This window comes from Lampris incognitus, chromosome 8 (assembly GCF_029633865.1).
Source record: "Lampris incognitus isolate fLamInc1 chromosome 8, fLamInc1.hap2, whole genome shotgun sequence".
Taxonomy (NCBI): domain Eukaryota; kingdom Metazoa; phylum Chordata; class Actinopteri; order Lampriformes; family Lampridae; genus Lampris; species Lampris incognitus.
Window position 1 is genome coordinate 10516485 of NC_079218.1, and position 16634 is coordinate 10533118.

The 16634-nt window shown below is 50.9% G+C and overlaps 1 protein-coding gene across 1 annotated transcript in view; it reads right to left on the reverse strand.

Moving 5' to 3' along the window:
* The window catches only part of gbe1a (glucan (1,4-alpha-), branching enzyme 1a), a 251284-nt gene extending 235264 nt beyond the window's left edge, over positions 1–16020 (reverse strand). The window contains exon 1 of the mRNA XM_056285228.1: positions 15891–16020. Within this exon, the coding sequence (XP_056141203.1) occupies positions 15891–15985 (95 nt within the window). The 5' untranslated portion in view covers positions 15986–16020. The remainder of the gene's footprint in view (positions 1–15890) is intronic.
* Between the last annotated feature and the right edge of the window lie 614 nt (positions 16021–16634).

The window sequence follows — 16634 nt, forward strand, 5'->3', positions numbered from 1 at the left end:
GCACTCTCTAGTCCCTGCACTCTAGTCCCTGCGCACTCTCTAGTCCCCCTGCTGCACTCTCTAGTCCCTGCGCACTCTCTAGTCCCTGCGCACTCTCTAGTCCCTGTGCACTCTCTAGTCCCTGCGCACTCTCTAGTCCTGTGCACTCTCTAGTCCTTGTGCACTCTCTAGTCCCTGCGCACTCTAGTCCGTGTGCACTCTAGTCCCTGCGCACTCTCTAGTCCCTGCGCACTCTCTAGTCCGTGTGCACTCTCTAGTCCCTGCTGCACTCTCTAGTCCCTGCGCACTCTCTAGTCCCTGCGCACTCTCTAGTCCCTGCGCACTCTCTAGTCCCTGTGCACTCTCTAGTCCCTGTGCACTCTCTAGTCCCTGTGCACTCTCTAGTCCCTGGCACTCTCTAGTCCCTGTGCACTCCTGCAGGACGCTGCGCTCTGCTGAGTGGAAGAGTCTCCGTAGTGTGGAAGAACAGTATTGGTACCGGTGGTGGTGCACGTGTACACTTTGTCCACCACATCCGGTCAGATCCAGTTCAGCGGCTCGCTGCTCTGTCTGCGTTGTTTTTATCATCGGTAGTGGACCATTGGATGAACAGACAATTACAAAAATACAGACGAGAACCATCACGATACAGAGAAGGGTCAGAACACAGGTGACAGTCTTTACATTACAGAGAACAGCCAATCAAAACACAGATGAGAGCCATCGTGTCACAGAGAACAGCCAGTTAAAACAGAGATGATAGCTGCCACGTTCGGTCAAGAGCCAATCGGAATATGGATGAGAGCCATCGCGTTATGGAGAACGGCCAATCAAAACACAGTTGAGAGCCATCGCCTTAGAAAAAACAGCCATTAAATACACAGGTGGAGTCATTACGTCATGGCGAACAGCCAATGAAAACACAGTTGAGAGCCATCGCGTTATAAAGAACAGCCAATAAAAACACAGATGAGAGCCATCATGTCACAGAGAACAGCCAGTTAAAACAGAGATGATAGATGCCACGTTCGGTCAAGAGCCAATCGGAATATGGATGAGAGCCATCGCGTTATGGAGAACGGCCAATGAAAACACAGATGAGAGCCATCACGTTATGGAGAACGGCCAATCAAAACACAGATGAGAGCCATCACGTTATAAAGAACAGCCAATAAAAACACAGATGAGAGCCATCATGTCACAGAGAACAGCCAGTTAAAACAGAGATGATAGCTGCCACGTTCGGTCAAGAGCCAATCGGAATATGGATGAGAGCCATCGCGTTATGGAGAACGGCCAATGAAAACACAGATGAGGGCCATCACGTTATGGAGAACAGCCAATAAAAACACAGATGTGAGCCATCAGGTAACAGAGAACAGCCGAATCCTCCTCACTCCTCCTCAATCCTCCTCACTGTCAGGGGAAAAGAAGCGGCTGGCGACTCCACGTGTATCGGAGGAGGCATGTGGTAGTCTGCAGCCCTCCCCGGATTAGCAGAGGGGACGGAGTAGAGACGGAAGAGTAGGGTAGTAATTCGCCAAGTACAATTGGGGAGAAAAATTGTGCGTGTGTGTATGTATGTGTGTGTGTCTGTGTGTGTGTGTGTTGGGTGGGTGGGTGGGTGGGGGGGGGGGGCTGTGATGGCCTGGTGGCCTGTCCAGGGTGTCTCCCCGCCTGCCACCCAGTGACTGCTGGGATAGGCTCCAGCATCCCCGCGACCCTGAGAGCAGGATGAGCAGATTAAATCCCAACGCCAGAAGTACATGATAGGGGGCGCTAAAGAGAGGAAGGGTCATGCCACTCATTTGTGTATGCGCGCTCAGAAGTGAGCTCATAAATCCCACAGACCTTCCCCTCCCTCATCTGTTATGCAGGAGGCTCTGCCTGACCACCCGACTGACAGACAGACAGCAGACGCGTCGCTGCCTTTTGTTTTTTTCACAGTTTAATGAAAATGGAATAATGCAAAAGATGCGATGTTTTTTCATCTACTTAATTACGCCAACCACTTACGTATGCTAGCTGAGACGCGGCACATGGTTAATTGGCTTGTTCCCTCTTATTCAAATTCCTAGTCTAAATAACATTGCGTTGATTTTTCCAGCCCATTAACTTTGCGTGTTGATATAAACCCCCGGGATAAGACCCTGGAAAGAAATTGTCCCTTTATATTATATATATATAAATCATGGCCTGAGGGGAATACTAAGCAAGTCTATTGCCAAAGTGTTACAGCTTGTCTCTCATGTAGTGTCGTGTAATTGTGGGGTTAAACATTATGTCCATTAAAGGGACGGTAGATGTAAAATGAATACATGCTGGTTTGGTGACTTGTAATATCACGATCCCGTAAGAAAGGTTTCTGACATGCCAACTTTTTCATAAACAGCGATTTACGAAAAAGTTGCGAGCGATTTTGCACCGCTGTCCCGCTGCCACTAGGGGGAGGCATGTTCTTCACTGCATGGCGTCACACCGGCTCAACACCGAGAGAAGTCCACCAGCGTCTATGTTATGTTTAGAGGAGACAAAAAGCACCATCTGAAATCAGCACCCTATAGGAAAGGTGGCAGGAAGTGACACAGAAGACAGAGAGTATGAATGAGACTAACAATGTCTTTTAGTGCATGAAAACAGAAAGGGTTTAATTGAGCAGCACGTGATCCCATCGCGTTTCGCCTCGCTCTGTGTGCCGAGCTGACGTGGCATCGAAGCGGTTAAAAGTGGAAAAGATTCGTCATTCTGCTGAACATTTGACATTTGGAGGCGGATATCTTAGTTGTATGAGCGCTTTATTTTCAGTTATTAGCATGAATGATTAATATATAATTCATATCAATTTCTATTGTAACCGGTTATTTTCTTGCCCGGTGCGGGATTCGATACGGGGTGTACTGTACCACAAGGCGACACCACTAACCGCTCGGCTGAAAGGTCAGACCCGTTAGCTAGGGGCTAACGGGTCTTATTAGTGTTTACACTATCCTGTGTATTTTTCACGTTCTGTTTGAAGGTCCCATGAAACAGCAGTTAGCAAATTACGGCAGTTTGACGTGTATCTGAATGGGTGGAATTTTGCGAGGGGAAGGAATTTGATTTGACTGGCAGCCAATCACAGCCCGGCATTTTTAGAAGAATGCGGACACTGAAAGACAACTGGCCGGCTGGTAGAGGATCCCTCGTCTTCTCTCAATCTCTTACCCATTTATTCGTTGCACATTTTGTAACGGTTGTGGCTGTATCTCGGTTCAGTCTACTCATACAACCTTTTTTTTTGGTATTATCCGTTGTCTTCCTGTTTTATTTTGAAATACTCGCCTGTCTTGCACGTTTCAGTTCCTGCCCCTGCTTTTGCCGCCCGGTAACCCCGTGTCTTCCACACGCCATTCCCTGACGAGCCAGGCGTGTCTGTCTGCAGCCTGCAAGACTACAAGTCACGCCCACTTCACGTTACGCCCACTTCACGTTACGCCCTTTTGACTACAAGTTACGCCCACTTCCTTCTTAAAGGTATATGACCCTCCGAGGGCATTTTGGCTTCATCGGTCTCTCACTGAGGCCCGCGGACAGACCCGTCCCTCTCGGACGAGCTCCCCAGCATTTGCCCGTGTTTGACTCTGCAGGCTGATCTTTGGACTCCGTGTTTGTTGCCTGCCCCTTTTCTGCTCTGTCGTCCGTTTTGGACCGAACCGGATCTGAACCTTTTTATCCGCCTGCCAGCTCCTGGTGTGTTAGCCAGCCTATCACACGGATTTCCTGGTGTTCTGACCTCTGTCTGCCTTTGTTTATTACATCGAGTCTCCCCGTGTCATCCTGTCGGTGAGTCCTGCGTTTGGGTCCTTGCTGAGTCCGTAAGACATTGTTGTTTGCGTGCAGGATGATAAATAAAACACCTTTCTCAGAAAGACAACAACCTTATTCTCATTAACAAGAAAATAAAACGATTTTTTTGGGGGATTTTTTTTTTTAAAGATTTTGTTAAATAGAAGTAAATTAGGTGCAGATAAGTGGTAACAAGGATGAAATGGACTTTTCAGCTCACTTTGGCCGTCAGGGTTTAATGTTGGAGACAGCCACTCAGAGCTCACCCTCCACGCTCAGTTGCGGTCTGTACTTATTCTTAATGTATGTCAGTGCCAAGAGTATTTTCCCATAAGTAGGTCTATCCAAACGGCATCAGGGCGTCCATCGCGGCACTGGATAGCCGCGGGTATTCCCGCTGGACGGGAATCCAGAACTCAGCCGGCTTGACTGCTCGAGAGCGTCCTCGAGGTCAGATGACAGGCGTTGTGCAGTCATTACAGTGGATGGTGGTCTTATACAGTCACATCCTCCCGGAGCTGTCCCCTCTGGGAAATACTTGTTCAAGTGCTCCAGGAGGGCTTGAAGGTGGGTAGTGAGAGACTTCTTCACTGTGTTAACACTCGCTTCATCTTCCTCAGCGACTTCATCCAGCTCAGGAAACATATTGTAGCGAATTCGGGGGGGGGCCACCACAGGAACTGCCGCGGCCGAGACGCGAACCCGTATCGCCCGCACCGCAGGAGACATCGCTAACCGCTCGACTAAAGGATCAGACCCGCCAGCCAGCGGCCAACGTGTCCATGGACGTTACAATATCAATCCTTTTTGTAGTTTTCCCCCCAATTGTATCCAGCGAATTACCCCACTGTCAACCCGGGGAGGGCTGCAGACTACCACATGCCTCCTCCGATACATGCGGAGTCGCCAGCCGCTTCTTTTCACCTGAGGAGTGAGGAGTTTCACCGGGGGGACGTAGCGCGTGGGAGGATCACGCTATTCCCCACAGTTCCCCCGAACAGGCGCCCTGACCGACCAGAGGAGGCGCTAGTGCAGCGATCAGGACACATACCCACATCCGGCTTCCCACCCGCAGACACGGCCAATTGTATCTGTAGGGACGCCCGACCAAGCCGGAGGTAACACGGGGATTCGAACCGCCGATCCCCATGTAGGCAACGGAGTAGACCGCTACGCTACCCGGACGCCCCAGAAACATATCAATCCTGCCGCCCATTTCATCTCGAGACTTTTCTCATGAATGCGTGGGTTTTATCATCCAGCATCAGGATGCTTGTGTTCTCACCTTCACTGACATATTAAATTCATCCAGTTTATCAAATAAGCAAGACACCCAGTCTTGTTAACCAGTCAGGATCAGTCAGGTGGTCAGGGATCTGGGACCCATTCTCCATCCAAGTTAAGCACACCTTATCTCCCAGCTCATACAGGCTGGGGAGAACATTTCCTCGCGTAAGCCACCTCACCCCAGTATGGAACAGAAGGCCCTCTTGCTCTGAGCCCGGTTCGTTGCAGAGAGTCGGATTTGATTAGGGTTTCCCTGATTGTGTGTGGCTTGTGCAATTAAGTATGCCACCTCATATGATGCCTTTGGGGCTTTGGCAGAGATTATTGTTTGTTTCTTTTGGCCTACAACTCTCGCTCCTCTCGGTGGGAAAAGTCCTCTGGTTTCGTGGTGAGGGAGGAGTGCTGGGTTTTCAAGTGTCGTAGCATCGTTATGGGCTTCAGGCTTTCATGTGCCAGCACCTCTGTGTACATGACACACTGGGGATGTTGTGTTTCGTTGTCAACGACGCATGTGAATCCATACTAGATATATTCCTCTTAATACTTTTGACACTTAGAGGAAGGCTGGTCCGACTGCTGGATGGATATCCTTGCCCACACAGGGAAAGCCCCCCCCCCCTTTTTCTCCCCAGTTGTACCTGGCCAATTACCCCACTCTTCCGAGCCGTCCCGGTGCGGCCCGAACAGCTGCTCCTACTGACCAGAGGGGGCGCGACCAGAGGATACATACATACCCACAATTCGCAGACTTTAGGGACGCCCAACCAAGCCAGAGGCAACACATGGATTCGAACCGGCGATCCCCATGTTGGTAGCATAACAGTCGAAATGGGGAAATGTACCTTTAAGACATACTTGCCTAGATACAAGAGAAGCAACGTCATCAGACAGCGCCTTGTAATCTTTGAGTTAGTTGAGTGGCACGCATGCTGTGAATGGATGCATGTTATTTAGCTGCGGTTTTTCTTTTTGCCTCTCAACTCTAGAGTAAAGTTTTGGTTACTTGTGGCCTCTATTGTCCATGTATGTTACAATAGTAGCCGTGCAACCGGGCTCGGTAAGGTTGACGGGAGTAATAGCCATAAACGAAGATATTGTGAAAATCTCGGTATACACATGGCTGTGAGTTTTTGACTCGTCTTGCTCTTTGTAAACCAAGAAACATGGATCAAGTTGTTACAGTAGGCAACAGAACAGACCGCTACGCTACCCGGACGTCGATGGCCTTTCTGACTGCAGAACTGCTTCTCCGCTCTCCTCTGCTGGCCTCTCTGCGTCGTCCCTGCTCAGTATTAACCAATTACCATTTTGACGAAAATAATATGTTAGGCTTAAAGCCTTTTGATCAAGGCTGGATTATGGACTGGGCATGCTGGACGAGTGCCCTGGGGCACCTGGACCACGAGGGGCCCCAAAAAGTCAGAGGTATTGTGTTCGCATATAGTAGGGATCCCGAATCATACTCTACAAGGGACGTTTGTTCCAACCCTGCATTGCAATGCAGGGCCCAAGCTAGTCTCTATTGATGCGGGGGCCCCAAGCTATAGTCTCTACTGATGCAGGGCCCCAAGGTACAAAGTCTCTATTGATGCTGGGGCCCCAAGCTACAGTTTCTATTGATGCAGGGTCCAAGCTACAAAGTCTCTATTGATGCGGGAGCCCCAAGCTACAGTCTCTACTGATGCAGGGCCCCAAGCTACAAAGTCTCTATTGATGCAGGGCCCCAAGCTACAAAGTCTCTATTGATTCGGAGGCCCCAAGCTACAGTTTCTATTGATGCAGGGCCCCAAGCTACAAAGTCTCTACTGATGCAGGGCCCCAAGCTACAAAGTCTCTACTGATGCAGGGCCCCAAGCTACAAAGTCTCTATTGATTCGGAGGCCCCAAGCTACAGTTTCTATTGATGTGGGGTCCAAGCTACAAAGTCTCTACTGATGCAGGGCCCCAAGCTACAAAGTCTCTGTTGATGCTGTGAGCTGCTATTCTTGTCCCTGTTTGTTTTGTGATTCAAAATTGTGTTGTACTTTGTAGTCGCCACGCGAATCCCATGCAGATTGGCATAGCATCAACTACCATGTTGGGTATTTGCATTAGTTTTACATTTAACAATGTTTAGTGTTGTTTGCATAGCCTATCTGATGGGGCGGGGGGGAGGGCAATGGATGTGCGTGCTCTGGGGCCCCCTGGTGGGTTAATCCGGCCATGCTTTTGATTGGAGCTAGTTAGCTACGTGCACACATTCGCAATGTTTCCCTTGGCACCGCAAATGACCTGAACTGATGCTGTAGCTAATCTGTCGTTATCCCCTCGGGGGTCACGTAGGGACAAAGAAAATCGGTTGGCTGATGACATATTTTTTTATCTGCATTTTATTATTTTGAATTTAAACACTATTTTTACCTTTCGCAACAATTATGGTTAAAATAGGCTTTTTTTTAAATTAGGGAAGAAATGGAAACGGATGATCCGCTGTGGCGACCCCTAACGGGAGCAGCCAAAAGTAGTAGTAGTAGCAGTAGTAGTCAGGAAGGAATCAGGAACCCACTACAGCCCACTGCAGTACAACACAAAGACAAAAACACATCCCAAAACTACAAGAACACACATGTCCAAACTAACACATAGTAGATCAAAACTAAACAAAAAATCACAGTCCAAGGGAAGGAAGGCCAGCCAGGATGACTGTCGGAACCGCCGGTCTGCATGGGCTAGCAGTTAGCTTAGCCTGCCCCGCTTCCACGTCCTGTCAGACCGCCCTCGGCATTTCCTCCGCTGGCAGACCAAGCTCTCCAAGCCGGTCCAGCGCCAGCTCTCCCAGCCAGACGCCCTCGACCCACCTCCCCGCACTCCTCACGACGACGTCAAAAACACCACAGTCAACGCCAGGTGAGGCCGCCGCCAGACCGCGTTACCGGAACTGCCCGTCTGCATGGCTAGCAGTTAGCTTTAGTAGTAGTAGTAGTAGTAGTAACAGTAGTAGAGGCTATTTTTAAATTGGGTTTCACACATTCTGTAACTCATCTCGTGACCCCCCCCCCCCCCGCTTCGGGACCCCGGGCCTTAAAGTGCTTTAAAGTCGCCTCAAGTGACATCCAAGGCTCAGTCCCCTCACCGTGTTAACGCTGAGCTCCGTTAAAACATCCCACAACACAAACCCCAACCTGTCACTGTAACTGACAACTGACTGGGGAACTCTGGGTAGAAGGCGTCACCTTTAATGCCTGGGTGGAAGCTCGCTGTACATAAAAACCGGACCGAAATATCAGCCGAACAGCCATCGGCACGCGTAAACTCAGGTCACCTTTGCTTTCTTGAAATTAGCATCACACTGGATAACTTCAGTCTCCGCACCTGCTGCAGGTGAATCATGAGCTCAGACACACATTCTTGCCGATAACCGTGAACTACGTGCTTTGTCAGAAAAAGAAGGGTGGAAATGTGTTGTGTCTGTATCCTTGTTTACCGTGCGGAGACTGAGCACTGCTGGACAAAGTACTCCCTATTAGTAAATGTCACGCTGGACAGACACACTGCAGATCCAAATAGACTGACCTAATTGCAGGAACATATAACTTGACATCACGAGAGCCCAAGAGCCAAATATAACTCGCACACATGTGCAAGCGCGTGCATGCACGGACGCACACACACACACACACACACACACACACACAAATGAAAACAACCCCGAAACTACCCAATTAAAAAGTGTGCAAGCACACACACACACACACACACTCACACCGGGTGCCTGAGATGATTATAAAGTTGGGGTCAGAAACAGGAGTTGGGGGTCCGGTATTAAAGCTGTGGGGCTCTAAACACTGAATGTGTCAGAGTGTCATCCCCGAGTCCTTGTCAGGGATGGCCTCATCCTGCAACCACAAAATACACAGAAGATGAAGAGAATAAAAACCGACAACAGGGGGGACAAACCGCCCCCCCCCCCCCCCAAAAACAAAACACGGTGGTTGGGTTCAGTGTAGGACGGCTGTGGAGAAAGAGAGAGAGTGAGTCATCACTGTGTGGATGAGCGACTGCCTCGGCCTTCACACGGAGGACGCCTGGCTCCGTGTGTGTGTGTGTGTGTGTGTGGGTTGGGGGGGGGGGGGGCAGGTCCATCCGTTTACCTCCGTATGGCCCTCTGCTTGGCATTTTGCTGCACGGATCCTCTTGTTAAAGAGTGTAATTTACAGCGGAGACGGTGCACTGACTGCACTCCATCGGGTTAGCAGAGGACAAGTTGCAGTGGTAAAGATGGTGGCGCTGACAAACGTAAGACTGCACAAGGAGCTGTGCTCAGACACATCCCCTTGGTCACTCGTTCGCCACTGTCCCCATAAGAAACACTCAGTAGCGTACTCTAGAGAGTTCAGCCGCTATTGAATGAGCATTCTGCGGCTTCTTCTCGTCTCGTCGCAAGACGTGTTACAGTGAAAAGGATGCAGGAGCAGCGCGGAGGAGAGGCGGCACATCGCATATTTTCAGTATTGAGTCACGCGCATGCATTGAACACCACATTTTCACTTCCATTAAGGGGATTTGTGAGGCCACGACGTGGTGAATAGATTTTACAGCACTATATAGCAAATAGGCAGCGACTCGGGACACAGCTATGGTGCCAGCAAAAGCGGCCTATTGAAACACCTTTGTCTGCATCTCCATCCATCCATCCATCCATCCATCCATCCATCCATCCATTATCTAAGCCGCTCATTCCAATCGGGGTCGCGGGATGCTGGAGCCTATCCCGGCAGTCATTGGGCGGCAGGCGGGGGAGACACCCCGGACAGGCCATCACAGGGCCGACACATGGTCCTTCCCATGTGCCAGTTCCACATAATAAGGAAACAAACACTGAGGCAGCCAAGGACATCCGTCCTCAGACTGCCGTACGCTATTTACATCATGTACTTCCAGCCCTTTTCCAGGCTGATCTCTAACAAAGAAAAATCTGCCAAATCACATGTTCAGATTCACACACCCGCAGCACTGTTATTTATGACAGACCACATGCCTAAGTCGAATGCAATAACGTGGCGGTTTACATACGGTGGCTGTATCCAAAAACTCTGCCCAAACTACACGCTAATAGAATATACTGCAACAGATACACATATACTATTAAGTCCATACTTTCCATCAGAACACATTTAACCTTAATCATCAGCATCATCATCATCATCATCATCAGCCGCTTCTCCGGGGTCGGGCCGTGGTGGCAGCAAGCTAAGTAGGGCACTCCAAACGTCCCTCTCCCCAGCAACGCCCTCCAACTCCTCCTGGGAGATCCCAAGGCGTCCCCAGGCCAGATTGGACATGTAGTCCCTCCAGCGAGTTCTGGGTCTACCCCGGGGTCTCCTTCCAGTTGGATGTGCCCAGACAACCTCCAAAGGAAGGAGCCCAGGAGGCATCCTAATCAGATGCCCGAACCACCTCAACTGGCTCCTTTTGATGCGAAGGAGCAGCGGCTCTACTCCGAGCTCCCTCCGGATGTCTGAGCTCCTCCCCCTATCTCTAAGGCTGAGCCCAGACAGCCTACGGAGGAAACTCAGTTCAGCCACTTGTATCCGCGATCTCACCCTTTCGGTCACTACCCAAAGATCATGACCATAGGTGAGGGTTGGAACGAAGATTGACTGAAAATTGAGAGCTTTGCCTTCCGGCTCAGCTCCCTCTTCACCACAACGGTCCGGTACCACGTCCGCATTACTGCTGATGCTGCACCAATCCGCCCGTCAACCTCCCGCTCCATCCTACCCTCACTCGTGAACAAGACCCCGAGATACTTGAACTCCTTCACTTGAGGTAACAATCCATCCCCAACCCAGAGGGAGCAATCCGCCACTTTCCAGCAGAGAACCATGGCCTCAGACTTGGAGGCGCTGACTCTCATTCCGGCCGTTTCACACTCACAGCTGCAAACCGCCCCAGTGTGCGCTGGAGGTCAACAAAACCACATCATCTGCGATGAGCAGAGATGCAATTCTGAGGTTCCCAAAACAGGAAAAATGTGTGTGTGTGTGGGGGGGGGGGGGCACATTCAATATGCATCCTAAATCCATCATCCTGTCCTCAGTCAACCAGCGGCAGATGGATACGCCTCGAGCAACCTATAACTGCACAGTGTCCAGTAGATTCAGATTAGATGTTTTGCTGAAAATAGTACAAATCCTGGTATTTTACATACACAGTATTGTTCCACACTACAAACGTTTTAATTAAGTACTCTAAAACTAGGTACTGTGTAGCGTGTACCACGGCCATAATAGTGGTCATTGAGACACAACCCACGGCAATGAAATCTTTATAGGACTGCCGTGAACGAGACTTGAGTTAAAATGTGTTTTTAACGATTTCTGAGGTGGTGGGTACGGCATGCGGACAGGCGTCATCAGTGAGTGGAAAAAGTACCTTTGTGGGTGCTAATGGCCTCTTTTGGAATAAACTTGAACACTCCATGTTGTGTGCGATTTGCTACTGTTGGTACATCGTCTTCTTCCTTCAGCTTGTCCCCTGGTTTTCAGGGGGTCGCCACAGCGGATCCTACAGGTTTCATCGGTACCCTGTTGTCACAGTACCAATGGCGGCCGTTGTTAACCCGGGCCTTAGCCAGCCCCGTATGGAGGCCTCAACTGATCCGGTGTGGTCTCGTCAATCCGCGTGAGGATTTGGCCGGATGCCCTCCCTGACACCACCACTAACCCTATGGACAAGTGACAACATGTGCCCCAGAATCTGAGGTGTGGACCACACCCCACTGAAAAGACGAGGTTCTGCTCTTGCTGGTCAAGAACTTCTCGCGTCCAAGCTCGGAGTGAACCGGCCTCGCCAGAGAGGCCTTGTTACGAGAGGCATCTGGAATGGAGGCGGCTACCCGGGCGTGCAGCGAGCTGCTAAACCAGGAGCAGCTGACTTCCACGAGAGACGGAGCTGGAACAAGGCGTAACAAGGCGTACGGCGTTCCAAAACGGGCCCGCGGGCCGCCGGCTAAACCGACGTTAACCACAGCACCAGGTAAACAGCCCTCCCGTAAACGTGCCAGACAAATCCAATTCCGCCCGTGGCGCCGTCCCAGCTTCAAACGACGTGTCGTCTCCAGATGAAGACTGACAGGTCACTAAGACACCTTGGCAGGAGCGTTTAAGGCGGGGCGGGGGGGGGGGGGCAGAGCACCGAGGGGCTTCCTGCGGCAAATGAGACACAGCAAAAGGAATTTATCACAGCGGAGGTGTTACGCTTACAGCACCGGCTCGGCCACCCGACAGCACACGGCGGGAGCGGCTGACCCGGCTCCTCTGGGGAGGCGGGGCAGAGCCGTTAGGAAGCCAGCGTCCCTCTTTTGTCTGATTCATCTGCTAATAACCGGATGCTATTTCAGGCCCGCCTTTCACCCGCCGGCACCGAGAGAAACAGGTGAGCGAGAGGAAGGAGTGCAGAGAAGAAAGGAGGGGAGGGAAGCGAGCGGCGAGGTGTGTGTGTGTGTGTGTGTGTGTGTGTGTGTGTGTGTGTGTGTGTGTGTGTGTGTGAAACAGAAGAGAGGGCTCCAAATAGCTTTAAATGAGATGAAGAACCACACGTCTCGTGTGTTCTTTTGCAGTTTAAAGTGCTTCTGTGACTCCGGTTGGGTGGGGGGCGGGAGCGGGGGAGGCGTGTGACTGTTGAGAGGAACTTTCTTGAAAAGCGAGAAATACATAAATTTTCACATTCATGAGGGAACACACTCAGGTAATGCTGAGGGGAAGTACAGCATCAGCTCCCCGATGGCAGATAAGCCAGGCCTGTGCTGACAGTGCTCGACTAAGACGCACGATATTTCTCTCTCTCTCTCTGGTACCCAGTCTCTCTCCCCAGCCCTGTTCTCTTACCATCCTGTCACAGGGTGACTTCGGGTTGGAGATACTGACTCGTAACAAGGGGGAAATATTCCCAATATCATGCACGTGCACACAGAGCGGCGCCCTGTCCTACCATCCATGTTCCCGATCTACCCCGCACAGCGAGGGGCGCTGCTATGAGTGAGGCACGGAGGAACGGTAAACATAGAAACGTGCATTTGCGGGGCGTCCGGGTGGCGTGGCGGTCTATTCTGTTGCCTACCAACACAGGGGTCACCGGGTTGAACCCCCGTGTTACCTCCGGCTTGGCCGGGCGTCCCTACAGACACAATTGGCCGTGTCTGCGGGTGGGAAGCCGGATGTGGGTGTGTGTCCTGGTCGCTACACTAGCGCCTCCTCTGGTTGGTCGGGGCGCCTGTTCAGGGGGAGGGGGAACTGGGGGGAATAGCGTGATCCTCCCACGCACTACGTCCCCCTGGTGAAACTCCTCACTGTCAGGTGAAAAGAAGCGGCTGGCGACTCCACATGTATGGGAGGAGGCGTGTGGTAGTCTGCAGCCCTCCCCGGATCGGCAGAGGGGGTGGAGCAATTGAACAAATACAAATGGGGAGAAAAAGGGGGAACTCCCCCCCCCCCCCAAAAAAAACCATGCATTTGCGGTGGCGCCACACCCATCCACACACAGCATAAGGTCGCAGCTGGCGACACGAAAGCTGACGGGGGTATCGTCACATAATCTGTATCAAAGCTGTGAATAGAACCAAAGTGATATATTCTGTGTCTTAAATTACCACTACCTATTAATAATCAGCCGTGACATGAGGATATTAGGGCTGTGACAAGACCATTCCTGCCACAACCTTAGTCTGACCTCAATTACAAGCCACATTATCATTCATTAACTTCAATCAGAGGCCTTACCGTGGAGAGCGAGAGAGAGAGAGAGAGCGTTTATTTTTGGTTACAGGGCGACGTTAACTATCACATCTTAACCTCGTATTGATTCTGACGCTGTTTGGGTTGTGTACCACATCAGGTTTCCCAAAATGTGTATTTTCCCTTCAAGTTTGTCTAAAACAAATTACTCTGCCTACTGTGAGATTCATCAGATGTTTGATTTCTGAGACACGAGCCGATACCTCAGGAACAACCAGGCATAACAGTGTCTCGTTGCAGGGGGTTTCTGCCTCTTCAGTGAGAAAAACGACTATTTTGCACTTTCCTCACGTGCTACTATCCATCCATCCATCCATCCATCTATCCATCCATCCATCCATCCATCCATCCATCCAACCATCCATCCATCCATCCACCATCCATCCATCCATCCATTATCCAAACCGCTTATCCTGCTCTCAGGGTCGCGGGGATGCTGCAGCCTATCCCAGCAGTCATTGGGCGGCGGGAGGGGAGACACCCTGGACAGGCCGCCAGGCCATCACAGCCCCCCCCCCCACACACACACACACACACCTAGGGACAATTGAGTACGGCCGATTCACCTGACCTACATGTCTTTGGACTGTGGGAGGAAACCCTTGCAGACACGGGGAGAACATGCAAACTCCACACAGAGGACGACCTGGGACGACCCCCAAGGTAAGACAACCCTGGGGTTCGAACCCAGGACGTACTACTACTTCAGAGCAAATGGGGCCGTCTCCATACATATGTGTAGTATTGTTACTAGAACCATGTGCTGTGTAAACTACTGAAGCTGAGACGTCCAGAGTCGACAGAAACATGCTGCAGCTGCAACGAAGGCAAATCTCCCAACATATTTGTGGGACCAGATCCCAATAAAGTAAAGGGGACACGTTTTGGATGCAAAGAACCCAAAATCCCCCCAAAATCAACATTTAATCAAAGAGCGCCAAGTTTCTCCCGCTGAAAAAACACCAGAACCTATTAATTACAACAATCCTGGTGTTTCCCCAGACAGGAGACCATCAAAACCATGGAGTTTCAGTGTGTTTCGGGACCCTGACCTAATGGTTTTACTGATTTTGGTCAGAAACCATTAACCCCATCCTGATGGTCCTATAGAGCTCAACGTTTACTGCATTTTTATTTTCCTTTAGACGTTTTGCTGGTCTGACTCAGACAACACGCGCCCATACCAGTGCAGACCATTAAAAACCACCGCAACTCCCAGCAGAACCAGTAAAACCATCAGGAAACGCTGTGATGATTCCTGAAGGGTTTCAGCGGGGGGGGGGGGGGCAGGAACCATCTGTAGTTAAGAGTTGTGCAAAATTGCACAACTGTGGAAGATTGTCAGTTTTTCCTGTGTTCTCCCAGCAAGACCTGGACTCAGTAGCAAGCTATTAAACCGGGACTTTCTGAGTCCACAGTAGGTGGGAAGTCAGGGTTCATCTCCAGCCGGTCCACATCGTTTGGATGGGCTGCACAGCGTCTGAACCTACCTGGTCTGTTTTTCACAAATTAGTGATGGACTCTTAACAAATCGTGGCTCTTCCGTTTCAGAACACGTGACCCATGCACGCGAGCTGTCACAACTTTACACCCGCAGAGAGACTTTCTCATAAGGTTTTCTGCAGTATTTGGAAATATAAAGCCCGTGATTGAGCGCATGCGCAGATTAAGTGGTACTTTCTGACACAGAACTACTTTATTCGCCGAAAAGGAAGAAAGAGAGAAAAAAAAGATACACAAAACAAAATGGGGACATACTGTTGCGCCGTAGTCACAACTTGGTGGAAGAAGAAGGGGGGGGCGCGCTCGCACGAAAAATGAGCCCGGTAACCATTTTCGACGGTCGCACATTTTGTCACAACACCGGCGGGTTGACCGGCCGCGTGCCCGAGGCGCCGAGCGCGCGGGTTGCGTCACTTTGCCCAATGTCGCGGCAAGGGGAGTGCGTCACGCGAAGGACCCGCGCCGGCCCCGCTCCGCGTTATTACACGTTAACAACGCCGAAAGTGAGTTAAAGTGGATTACCTCCTCCTCAAGTCCTGCGCGTGCGGGCTCAGATACGGGTCCAGGCGGAGCAGTTCGCTCAGGTCGGGTAATTCGGCTCGATGCGCCTCCTCCATGTTGTTGTTGTGTTGGGGTGAAAGTGTTGTGCGATGGTCCCACCAGAGCTTCTCCTGCTCAGTATGGCTTTGGTTAGACCAGCATTCCTGCTGGCCCAACCCCCTGGAAACCCCCCCCCACACACACACACACACACAGGGACACACACACACAAACACACACACACACAGGGACACACAAACACACACACACACACACACAGGGACACACACACACACACACACACACACAGGTCGTGAAAAGCCCCTTTAAAATGTCAGTTTCTCACTACTGTGTGTGTGTGCGCGCGCGTGCGCGCGTGTTGACGCACATCCGTGCCAACACCCCCACATAAGCACACACAGGTAATGAATAGCACCATTTATTTTGTATTTTTTGTTTTTTCCCCCCTTTTTTATACACCCATTTATGTGTGTGTGTGTGTGTGTGTGTGTGTGTGTGTGTGTGTGTGTGTGTGTGTGTGTGTACCCACGAAATGTGTAGAGATGGTTCTTTCATTCGCACGCATGCATGTTTGTATTTCAGTTTTGTGTGCCCTGTGTATGTAGGTATCCACATATGTGTTGAACAGTATGACCTATGTCAGGGGGGCATTCCTAATGGCCCACACCCCCCGACGCCCCCCCCCACACCCACACACACACACAC